This window comes from Pelobates fuscus, chromosome 4, assembly GCF_036172605.1.
Source record: "Pelobates fuscus isolate aPelFus1 chromosome 4, aPelFus1.pri, whole genome shotgun sequence".
Lineage (NCBI taxonomy): Eukaryota > Metazoa > Chordata > Amphibia > Anura > Pelobatidae > Pelobates > Pelobates fuscus.
Window position 1 is genome coordinate 79,591,107 of NC_086320.1, and position 13,020 is coordinate 79,604,126.

General features: G+C 40.6%; 1 protein-coding gene across 4 annotated transcripts in view; it reads left to right on the forward strand.

Annotated features, from left to right (window-relative positions):
* Positions 1-1,806: 1,806 nt before the first annotated feature.
* The window catches only part of TRPA1 (transient receptor potential cation channel subfamily A member 1), a 94,286-nt gene continuing 83,072 nt past the window's right edge, over positions 1,807-13,020 (forward strand). For 2 of the 4 annotated variants that reach the window (XM_063451329.1, XM_063451332.1), the window contains exon 1: positions 12,155-12,383. In XM_063451329.1, the coding sequence (XP_063307399.1) occupies positions 12,258-12,383 (126 nt within the window). In that variant the 5' untranslated portion in view covers positions 12,155-12,257. Of the gene's footprint in view, positions 1,894-11,971; positions 12,002-12,154; positions 12,384-13,020 lie in introns of those variants that run through there. The other 2 variants (XM_063451330.1, XM_063451331.1) reach the window with 2 other exon arrangements.

Genomic DNA, 13,020 nt, shown 5'->3' on the forward strand with positions numbered 1-13,020 from the left:
ACACTTGCCACGCGGAGGTAAGTAAGACTCTGTCGAGTTGCTGACCGCTATTAAGCATGTCGGGTCGGTCAGGTAGGAGCAACATTGCTGGTTCATCCCCTTCTGGGGTGAAATTCGCTTGTTGATAGCTGCTTAAAGTGAGATATTGAGGGAGCTCACACGAAGTGCGTCTTTCCTCCATGACAGCTAGGCCCCGCCCCCCGGAAGCTGCATTCTTAGTGAGAGGAGGGACAGTGTAGCTGCTGCTGATTTAATAGGGAAATTGATAGCTAGGCTAGTGTATTCAGTGTCCACTACAGTCCTGAAGGACTCATCTGATCTCTGCTGTAAGGACAGCACCCCAAAAAGCCCTTTTTAGGGCTAGAACATCAGTCTGCTTTTTTTTTTTTCAGTGTAATCTAATTACATTTGCCTGCCTGCCAGCGTGTGTGTCAGGCTCACAGCGTATACTGTGCCCACTTGCCCAGTGCCACCACTCATATCTGGTGTCACAATAGCTTGCATTTAAAAAAAAAACTAAACTTTTTTGACTGTAATATAATAGCAGTCAGTTTCCTTCACACGTGTGCGTTTCAGGGCCTGCCAGGGCACAGTGTCACACCAGTGCAACTCATATCTGGTGTAACAGTAGTGTACATAAAAAAAACAAAACCTAGAAATTTGACCGTGAAATAATAGCAGTCAGTTTTCTTCACACGTGTGCGTTTTAGGGCCTGCCAGGGCACAGTGTCACACCAGTGCAACTCATATCTGGTGTAACAGTAGTGTACATTTAAAAAAACACAGGGGGCTTGTTGTCGCCTTTCGGGGACCCTTGGTGTTGTACGTGGCTGGGTGGAGGAAGAGACCTTCAATGACATCAGTGAGGACAAGGAACGGGACATGGCTAGCTTGGTATCCAACCTTGTGCAAACGGGGAGTTTGCGGTTGTGCAAATGGACTGTTTGCGGTTCTTTGCGGTGCGCTAAACGGGGAGTTTGGTCTGTCACTGTGAAACGGGCGTAACCCTTACACTACCTGATCGATACAACATCATACCTGATGTTTTAAAGCACGTTATTCCAAACAATTTAGGAATGTTAGGTGATTTATGCCCTTTATGGATTAAAACCAGACTCTGCATCAACTATGTAATTTTCCATGGGAGTTTTGCCATGGATCCCGCTCCGGCATGCCACAGTCCAGGTGTTAGTCCCCTTGAAACAACGTTTCCATCACTATTGTGGCCAGAAAGAGTCCCTGTGGGTTTTAAAAATCGCCTGCCCATTGAAGTCTATGGCGGTTCGCCCGGTTCGCCGGTTCGCGAACGTTTGCAGAAGTTCGCGTTCGCCATTCGCGAACGGAAAATTTTATGTTCGCGACATCTCTACGAATACATTTTATGTTTCAAAAACAAAAAAACGGAGAACAGTAATCGGAATAACATTAGTTTTATTACGGTCATAGCTGGATAGATTGGTTCCAAAAATACTTTGAATGTCGTTGTTAAAGCCAATTATCTAAAAAAAAAAAACCCTCTTGAGTGTTAAACATAAATAGCCAACACTTAAACCCCCACATTACAGGATTATACAGCAGGTCTCATACTTTAAAACGAACATCTAACAGTCATTATAGAAAAGATCATTTTCTCCCTGCATAATTCAAGTGCTTTTTTTTTTTTTTTTTTTTTCCTTCTTCTAATTTACTCCTCCCCTTCTTGTTTGTAAAGCCAGCATCTGGCTACTGGAGGAATATTGACAGATTATGATTCAAGCAATGACACAGTTAATGACACAGCTAGATTCTGAACCTATAAAAGAAGACAATGTATATGGAGAGAATCATTGTGTCTCTGGAGTTTATATTGTCAATCCCGCTGTGCATCTGACGGCAGAACAAACACTACTAATAGTAAGTATTCTTTTAAAACCCTTTAACCAATTAAAGCTCTTCTAATGATAATGTTTATTATTGTTTTTATTTATTTTTTTGCTGTTATAAATACATTGCCTTTTAGATGCATTTAAAAAATATATACATTTTATTTAAAATTTAATTGTGGCTAGACTTTGAAAAATAAATATTAAAAAATATTTGAACCGGTTCATATGACACACAGAGGTTAGTATTCAATATTTGACGTTTTCCTTAGGCTATTTCTTATCTATATACATATGTATTATTAGTAAAAAACAGGAAAAAGTGGCACTACCTGTAAGTATTGTTAACTGATAGCTGTTAATATAAAAGTTTGTTAGTATTATTTAAATTTTCAGTTCTGTAGAGTGGAGTAAGAAGTGTTTTTGTAGTAGTTCACAACAAAAAGGCTTCTCTATTACAATGCTCTCTCTATAGAGAATTGAGGAACCTATGTAAAATTGATTTGTGATTTTTTATTTAAAACCATATACTATATAAATGTTATTTAACCCTTTAAGTGCCCGGACCTATATTATCTCATTAGAAAGCACTCAAAGTGCTACTGTTTGAGTATTGGTAAATATACCTGGTTTACGTTCTGTATTAATGTATATTATATTACCCATATTGATAAGCACATTTTTATTAAGGTGTTAATACATTTCCCATGCTACATGAGTATTTCAAAGTTCACAATTCACATGCCTGACTCATTCAATTCCGTGTATTCAGATATCAATGTGATTAACAACTGTTTGCTCAACATTGCTAACATTTCCCTATTTAATATGTTTACAATGACCCTGTTAAAATGACATTTAATAAAAGACACAAGTATACCACCATTGTATTAATCTAAAAATGACTTTTCACTAAAATGTAAATGATTAAAATTGTTTTCGGCTCTTATAGCATAATTAAAAACATATCTGAAGAATTCTTCCAATGTGGCTATTCTAGCATACAATTTTAAATTTACTTTACTTGGGATTTCTGACAATTTACACTCAATAACTAACAATAACCTTGTTAGTTTAAGTGGTACATAATTAGATAGTAAGCTATGCTAAAGAAAGACTCAAGTCTATGTAGTTAAACCTTTAAACAACTCGTCTAATGCTGTTGAAAACTAATAGTTGTCATGTGTTCCTAAAAATACACATTTCTCTTTGCACAAAGCAATCTACCTGTTTATGCTTTCATGTTTAGTACTACTTCTCTTTTACTGTGACAGTCTTGATAAGCTAACAATTAACCCCAATTATTGTATAATATGCTAGGAAAATAATGACTGTAAATGAGCCCTAAAAGAAGAACTAACCAAAAAGAACACTGACAAGCGGGTCAAACGGATGATCTGTGTCCCGTGTGTGTGCTGGTATTAAGAACTTTTTACATATGTTATATGTTCCTATTAACATAACAGGTGATAATACACCACCTGCTTAGTTTTGTTTGTTTTTTGTTTGACTTGGGGATGGAAATCAGCTATTTACATGAATTTCTAAAAGTTATCTTTGCCGGATGACTGCCAACTGTCCCAGATCTGCTGGACCAGTCCCAATTTCTGGAACTCTGTCCAGGTTTTTTCTTTATTTTTTTACTTTTTGTGAAACCATAGAAAAGTCCCCAGAAAATACAGCACAGGCTCAACATTAGTTACACTTATGGTTGGCTCAGGCTGTTCTGCGGTATTTCTTCCCTTATATAAGAGCCCTTTGGTAGAGTACTTTGCATGAGTAGCCCTGGCAGGCTCACAAAACTGCATGTCAACAAAGTATGAATTCATGTTCCTCAAGATAACTTGTCTCCTGTCTTGCTGCCGCACATCACTAGTGATAGTTGCTGCATTAATCGCATCCCTCCTCGCTAGCCCTATGACCTACTATCCCTCCCTGTGCTAAGGAGCACTAAGTATATATTTTTTGTGCCTGTACATTTTCAAGCTGTTTGGATTGAACACTGAAAATGTGCATCACTACCATATGGTGCTCTGTTATATTTGTCTTGTATATAGCACTGTGCACATGACATTTCACATAGACTAAAATAAGAAGTGGTTGTGCTCCTGGTATTGCAAACTTTGTGACTTTTAGCACTATCTCCCCTAAAATATGTCCTTGCATTGTGCACATGTTTTACTGTAAAAACGAATAAAAAAAGTCATCATTTGGCGCCTGCAAATATATTGTTTGCATACAGGTCAGACAATCATTTGTTTAGAGTCAGCCAGTTCAAACACCAGTTCATTCCAGCTGAATCTAAAACGTACACATGCTGCCACTATAAAAAAATATATTGTTAACACTAAAATGAAAGTTTTTAAAATGACATTCTCATATGCCAACACATTAAGTATTCATACTGGCGAATTGTCAATTTTTTAATATGACTTTACAAATATGTATTTATTCTACAGCACTTTACATCCATAAGGAATGTTATAATACATTACTTAAAAAAATTGTATATTAAAATTTTTTTATTATATACAGTGAGTACATTTTGTTATATGTCCTTTGCGTGTATTTTATATGTCTTGTTTCTTGTTTTGTTTATTCTTATAGAAATGGTTAGTGTTGTAAGCGCTCAACTGTGAGGGTTTAATGCTAAGCACAAATAATTTATACTGGGTGCTAAATGGCATAATCCTACCACCTAATTAAGATAATAAGTAAACCATAGCACACAATATTCATTGTAAAACAGTTAAGACAAATCAACACTAATAAAGCGCATTGTATGAGTATAATATCGCCACTGTGTATAATAACATATCCAAGTTTATACAATATGAATACTGTGACAGACCACCCTGTCACTGGAATACTTTGTTCTCTTTTATTCCCTGTTTTGTTTGGTTAAAAATACTCTTTCCCTGTTTTGTTCGGTAACTGAACAAAACCAAGAAATACCCAGACCACCAGTATGCTTATTAACCTAATTTGCCCTTGTTAACACTTCAATAATGATTCACACCCCACTCTTAAAAACAGTTGGGTGGCCGCCGTTCGTATATGGACGAACACGTGGTGGCGACCATCTTGTTTATGCGAACGCAGGCAGCGGTGTTTGGTCATCAAGTGCATGGATCTAAAATCGGAAACGCATCCTTGCGAACACCGCTGAACTTCCATTCTCGCCTGCGTTTGTTTCTCCTGGAACACTGTTCGGTGGAATCATCCCCACGAATGAGGTGAACACCATCTGCATACCGGCTCAAGCATACGTTCAGTAGTTTATTTGTTTTTGTACTCCCGGAAGAGACCGACCGGTACCGCTGATTCTAGGGAACTATTTTGGGCAGGAGCCTTGGTGGCGTTTCGGCTGTATTCGCTGGATCTGAGCGCTTTTCGGTTATGTTGTGCCCTCCGATCCATGCAATCCGGGGATATAAGACTTGAGGAGGTACATGGTTGTTTTATGTATGTTTTGGGGGGTCATAAAAATTTTAGATTTTTCTGTACCTGAGAGATAATTTAATTATAGTTTTTTCCCCGAGGTAATTATCTCTAAGGTACAGAGGACCATGGGAAGGATTACCCTGTAGTGTTGTATTGGAAACCCCATGTAGGGGCTTTTGCATAAAAGGTTGTGTGTGGCCCTGAATAAAACAGTTGACTCCCAGCATTCAGTCTCGACTAATGTCTGTAAGGGAAAGCTATACCTGCTTTGGATTATTACTACTTGGGGAATTCTACTTTTTATTGCTACTATTATTGGAATTGCTGCAGCAGAGTTCTGGAAGGAGGGAAAAAGACATATTTGGCAGCGAAACCCATGTTCCTATCCGGGTGGCCGCCACAAATACATATGCAAACAAGATCAAATATGTATATGCCATAAACACAAATGTTATCTCAAGTTCACTGAAAAAGAGAGTGGAGACCAAAACCCCAACCCCAACATTTCAGCCTGATCTTGAGAAAGGCATTGGAGCGCACTTGTGAATCTGTTCAGGGTTTTTTTTTTTATTTTTTTAATTCTTTATTTTAGTTGTGCGCAGAAATAACAAGTAGCCTTAATGCGCCACGACAGCGGCATCAGGGTAAAACGGTAAACAGTTGCATCACAGGTTGTGGCACAAATAAGTCAGGCACATTTTTTTTTTATAACATAGTTTGGAGTCCAGTTGAATTCTATCATGCCTAGGCTTTATAGTGAGAGGGAAATATTGAGTTATGCTGTATCAGACATGGTGAGTATAGGTGTAAGATATATTGTGGAACATGTTAGTGTTAAAACAAGTAGCAGGTTTGATTCTGCTTTTTATGCATTAGCTTGGATACAAGATTAAGGAACAGGCTTCTTGAGACATCTACACAGTTAGGATACAAGATTCATGGCAAACCACAAAATTTTTGTTCTTATCTACTGCACTACAGGGAGCCCTGAGCTAAAATAAGGGGGGGGGGGGGGGGCTGAGAGACTGCACAAAAAAAAAAACCACTCATCATAATACTTTTAGTTTTAGTCCCAGGGTCTGTACCAGTTTTCCACCCCACTCCTTCTCTTGAGGCTGAATCTTTCCGTCCTAGGTTGTGACTGAATTGGGGTTGGTGTGTGGAATTCCGCTTTCGCTCCCCTGGGGTCTGCTGTGGTAGTGGTGCTCTCCAGCTCCTGCCGTTCAGGTGCTGTATAGAGCCGATCCAGGCATGTTATCAGCTTCTCTCCGTGGTATATGGGATCCGCTGTGCGTGTAGCCGCCGCCATCTTAGGTGAGCAGATTGTCTCTGCAGCCTCCCGGCATTGCCCGTCTGGTAGGGCCCGTGTGTGCAGACGCTGGGCTGTGTGGATGCCGTGGTGGACCGGGATGACCCCCGCCGGTCCAGAGGGGGGGGGAAGGATCAGTGGTGTCCTGCAGGACTTCAGGGCTGGGAGACCGGCCGCATCTCCCGCCCCGCATCAACTGCTAGGCCCCAAGTCGGACCTGCCTCGGTAAGTGCGCCCGGAGAGTGCATAGTAACTTCGCCCTGTTCCCACTGGGTGCTCTGTGGGGTGGGTAGTGGAAGTACCCGGTTAACTTGGCTGGATTGCCGCAATTTGGGTGCATTTGTCGGCCTCTTAATAGGAGCTCCGGGTAGCTGCGACTTGTCCGCATGGCGGTCAAGCTCCGCCCCCCTCTGTTCAGGGTTTTGATACCATCTGGAGACAGGCTTAAAGTTTGTTTTCTGGATTTTAGAGTTTGAAGATGACTTATGAGCCAGAATGAACATTGTCTCCCAGAAACAATGCAGAGAAGTAGACCCTTGGATAGAGACACGCACAATTAAAACTTCTGATTTGTCCAGGTTTAACTGGAAATTGAGATTGCACAAAACTCAGAGAATGCCTCTTACATATTAGGTAGTGATATCTGAGGTTGGTCAAAGGCAAAATAAATTAATTGTTGGCATATGTGAAGCACATTAAACACCCTGGTTTTGTTGTCCTTTGCCTCTCTACCCAGGATAAAGCATGTTTGATCCAAGCTAGTACATTGGCAAAAAACTTGAGATCCACGTTGAGTAAAGAGTCAAAAACTTTGGCACTGCTCAGGATCCTTCCCTTCCTTGGGGATTATGGCTATAGTAGTCATGAGGGAGTCTCTATGAAAACCTACCCCTGGAGGATAGAGTTAAAGCTCAGGAGCATACGTGGGTAAAGTACTTCCCCATCTGGGTGTAGTGTCTCACCCCTGGTTTTCCTGTAGACTTTGTGTACACGACACAGTTGTTGTTTCTTCCTGATCATTCTCGCAAGGAGGCACCATATTTGTTATTATAAACGTAAAATAAACAACTAGACTTTCATAAAACCAGCAAGTGTTTCTACATCAAATGTGTGTTCAAAAGCCTGCTCATGTTCAGGAGGGCTCCAAGATCCTCCTCTAATGAGGAGGCCTTATGTATCTTCTCCAAAGAGGATATCTGAGCTTATAACTCCACTACTTGTTACGTCTCCTTTTTTTTCCAAAAAGGTGCATGTCTTAATACAGTGACCTCCAATGGTACACTTATGGGCCTTCCACAGAGTTAACAATGATATTTCTCTTACATTGTTTTTTGAAAAATATTGGGAGATGGCTTCCCTAACACTACAAGCGACTTCTGGATCATACAAAACATTTAGTCATTTAGCCTCCAATGTCTCTTGAAAAGACAAGGCAAGGGATATGTAAGGCTGGCAGATACCTATGAGTTGTCAGACCACATTGCAGTCCCTATTTTGGCAGATATTAACTTTGTCAATGCCTCCTGGGCCATCAAAACAAATTGTACAAAAAGGAGTAATGTGTGTAATCCCTGCCCTCCAGGTATGACATCCTCTAGCAATCAGCCAGCCAAGCACCCCACAAAGAGCGGTGAATCTTGCGCAGACGATGTGTCAGGTAGCTACGTAGCCCTCTGGAGATATAAAGCTTGGCTTCACGTATTAAGGCCCCCCAACAAAAAACATCTCCTCTCGTAAGCTATCCAATTTTGAGAAAACAGTTCCAAGGAACCTGTCCGTGCCTGAATTGGGGGAGTATATACAGGTGAAAGTATATGCATGTAAGACCAGGATGCCATGAACAAAAAGGAATCTGTCGCCTTAATCCACTATTGAAGTAGTGTAACCAAACAGAGTACGGTATATTTAGAAAATAATATTGCTACCCTACTTGTTTTAGCTAGAGGATGGTTTGCATAATACATGCAGGATAGTTTGAGTCCCCAAGCTTAGGAGCAACGGCTGCACAAAAATGTGTTGAGAAGGTTATTTTTAATCAAAAAGGATCCGATTCATTCTGTTAGTTTTTATGTAAACTTTGGAGCTTACCTGAGTAGTACGTTTCTGGAAAAGAAGTGGGTGTTAAACAAACATGTAATAATAATGCACTGTAAAATGATATGTGTAATGAAATACTATTACAGCAAATACTCCTACGTAATTCAACTAACATGAGCTCTTAAAAAGAAAACAAGGTAGGACATTATCTATTACTATTACCTAATATACACAGAAAGTGAAAGTCAAACATAATATCATATTACACTTTACAAGATAATGACACTGAAATGAGAAAAGGAAAGCTTAACCACTATAGGCACCCAGACCACTTCAGCTTAATGAAGTGGTCTGGGTGCCAGGTCCATCTAGGATTAACCCTTTCTGCTGTAAACATATGGGTTTACATATGGGTTAATCCAGCCTCTAGTGGCTGTCTCATTGACAGGCGCTAGAGGCGCTTCCGCGCTTCTCACTGTGATTTTCACAGTGAGAAGACACCAGCGTCCATAGGAAAGCATTGAGAATGCTTTCCTATGAGCCTGCCTGAATGCGCACGCGGCTCGTGCCGCGCATGCGCATTCAGCAAATGACGGGGAAAGGAGGAGGAGAGTCCCCAGTGCCAAGGGAGCTCAGCGGTGGAGAAAGGTAAGATTTTAACCCCTTCCTCTACATCCATCCTGGCGGGAGTGGGACCCTGAGGGTGGGGGCACCCTTAGGGCACTATAGTGCCAGGAAAACAAGTATGTTTTCCTGGCACTATAGTGGTCCTCTAACAATCTACTAAAAAAGCTTGTTTCAATAATAGTACTATTAATCTATTTATCTGTTTGACTGTCTCCCTACTTATCTCGGTTGACAAAAAGTATCTTGGTTAACAATACGTTGGGTTCTTAGAGCTGCCATTCCCCAGATTACAAACTTTCCTTACAGTAGTTTTATTCAGCTCAATTTACTAAGCAGAGTAAAGGACCACCACGGAGCACTCCACATCTCCTCTCTCACAGAGGCTGTCTTCATTGAGCTAAGCCTGGCCTAGAAGGCTTACCAAAGGAGAACCAATTGAGGCTCCTAAGCAGGAGCGTTCGACTCACATTTCAGCAGAGAGGTAGTGAGAAGCGCTGCCCACCAGAAACATAGAATGTAACGGCAGATAAGAACCATTCGGTTCTCTGGAATGTCAATGTTTTACATTGCAGAACTAAGTGCAAAAGGGACAATGCGCTGAAGTGGTCTGGGTGCCTACAGTGTTCCTTAAATCTCGACTACTTCAGCTGGAAGGCTATTCCATGCATCTCTGTAAAGTAATACTTGCTCCTCTAACTCAAGACAATGTCCTCTTGTTGTGGTAGTTTTTCTTCTTTTAAATATAGTCTCCTCCTTTCCTGTGTTGATTCCCTTTATGTATTTACATGTTTCTATCATATCCCCCCTGTCTCGTCTTTCCTCCAAGCTAAACATGTTAAAGGGACACTATAGTCACCTGAACAACTTTAGCTTAATGAAGCAGTTTTGGTGTATATAACATGCCCCTGCAGCCTCACTGCTCAATCCTCTGCCATTTAGGAGTTAAATCCCTTTGTTTATGAACCATAGTCACACCTCCCTGCATGTGACTTGCACAGCCTTCCATAAACACTTCCTGTATTTAGGCTTTCTTTATTGTAAGTTCTGTTTAATTAAGATTTTCTTATCCTCTGCAAGAGCCTCCTGTATGTGATAAAAGTTCAATTTAGAGATTGAGATACAATTATTTAAGGTAAATTACATCTGTTTGAAAGTGAAACCATTTTTTTTTACATGCAGGCTCTGTCAATCATAGCCAGGGGAGGTGTGGCTAGGGCTGCATAAACAGAAACAACGTGATTTAACTCCTAAATGACAGTGAATTGAGCAGTGAAATTGCAGGGGAATGATCTATACACTAAAACTGCTTTATTTAGCTAAAGTAATTTAGGTGACTATAGTGTTCCTTTAAGATGCTTTCACCTTTCCTGGTAAGTTTTACCCTCCAACCCATTAAGCAGTTTAGTAGCCCTTCACTGAACTCTTTAAAAAGTATCAATGTCCTTCTGGAGATGCAGTCTCCAGGCCATAGATAAGAAGTCATACACTTACTAAATATGTTTGACTACTTACACTAGTTGGGTGGTACCATAACTACTACAGCCCACTGTAGCCATTATGGTGCTTGGAGTGTTTCTTGAATGCTGTAATTAGAGAGATCAGCTCACTCACACCAAGATCTATTACAAATATTTAAATTTAAAAAAATTAGATTTCTTTGAAACCGGTAGGTGCTAAAAATGGGCCCCAAACTTTTTTCCTTTCAGGATGAGGCTAATAATATAATGTAAGAGGGCCATTAAATATCCAGGCTCCTGGCCATCAGTGAATTTGGACTGAGCAGCCTCTGACCCTTTCTGCGTGGCCAGAAGATTGACCATCTCCAGGTTCCTTTAAAACTTTCAGGTCAGATAGTCATTTGAGGTCTGAGCCATCTCTTAACTCTATTTAGAGAATGTCAGGACACACTGGGTAACTCTTGACTCTCTTATTCAATTATCCTCCAAATAAATGCCCAAAGGGCACATCATTCTTCAACCAACAGCTGCATACTAAATAACATCTTTCAAACAGAAGAATCTTTTGTTTATCTCAAAGGCAGCAATTTTGTGCCAGAATATTTGTACATACAAATGAATGTACACATTAGAAAATAGCTTGAGGTTTGCACTTTTAACCTAAGTAAAACCTCCAAGTTCAGCTAACTGTATTTTGCAATACAAGACAATATTTCACAGGCAATTAATGTACCAGTATAGCATCAGCCATACACACACCATCACTAGTATTATATAATATTTACTGCACCTATGATGTGCTACACCAAAAAATATTCCCACCATCATTAAACATTATACAAACACAACAGCAAAACGTTTAGACTTGGTATTGCTTAATTCTGCTATTTACAGAGGTTTCAAAACAAAAAGTCAGCTCACCTCCAAAACACAATGCTACAGCAAATCTGGGGAATCAAAATCTGAACCATTGTACTGGCTGAACATGGCAAAATATTTTATAACCAGTAGAATTACATACAAACAGCACTGTTGTTCATAACCAAACATACAGCATGGTCTACAGAACCACACACACACACACACACACACACACACACACAGAGCCTGTCTGTACTCGCTTCTAAAACAGTTCAGAGATTAAAGCGATTTTTCCTCTCACTCCTTGCCTTATAGGCGTGGATATAAGAAGGGTGTCTGTTTTTGGGTCACTGTAACCCCACCCCTACATTGCCAGCAAAAGGAAACTTGCAACAGTCTGAAACGTGAGTGTGTACATTCCTAATGAAAACCATGTGGAAATTGTGGGATAGAATGAAATCAGAGCCTCATGGCTATGTTTTAGGGGGATTAAAAGTCACCTACAAACAAATTGTTAGAACCTGCAGTTACATTGTGTTGCAATATTCCTCCTGGTTCCAGGGTCACACAGTCAGATATAAGACTAACTCCATGATGTGATCTGGGTGTTTTGCAGCTCACAGAACAGAGCGGGACTAGATTCAACTCCAGGTAGCCAACATGAAGAAATCTTTTAGGAGCCTGTTCAGCACCTCTGGGGATAAAGATAATGCCACATACCAAGGAATGACCCTTCGATCTGACAGCAGCCTCCTGCAGGAGGAAGACCCCCAGCTAATATTCAAGGTAAGTGACCTGGGGTGGCTATCTATGCACACTTGTCAGATCTTTCCTGAGTGGGGGTGTTCTCACTAAATTGTAAGTTGTGTTGAGTTGATAAACTGGCAAGGCTATTCAATAAAGTGGGAATTCAAATTTGAGGTCATAATACCAAACTGGAAATATTATATGTCTGCTATGCTTTCATTTTGGCTGCTCTGGATTTTAATTTAAAATTTACTTGGGATTCTCCCTTTAGTGAACAACCCTGTAAAAAATTAAAGGAGCGCCATAGAGCCAGGAAAACAAACTCGTTTTCCTGGCACTATAGGGTTGTTTGGTCCCATCTTCCCTCAGGGCCCCCTTCCCCCTGGGCAGAAGGGGTTAAAATTCCTTCATCCAGCGCCGGGCTCCCTTGGCGCTAATGGCCTCTCCGGCCTCTCCTGCCTCTGCCAACGTCAGCTCCGAATGCGCCCATAGGAAAGCATTACTCAAAGCTTTTCCTATGGACATCCAGCGTGTCCTCAATGCGATTTTCAAATTGAGGATCGCAGAAGCGCCTCTAGTGGCTGTCAGGGAGACAGCCACTAGAGTCTGGATTAACCCTCAATGTAAAGATAGCCAATGTAAAGATATATGTTTACAGCTGCAGAGTTGAAACTAG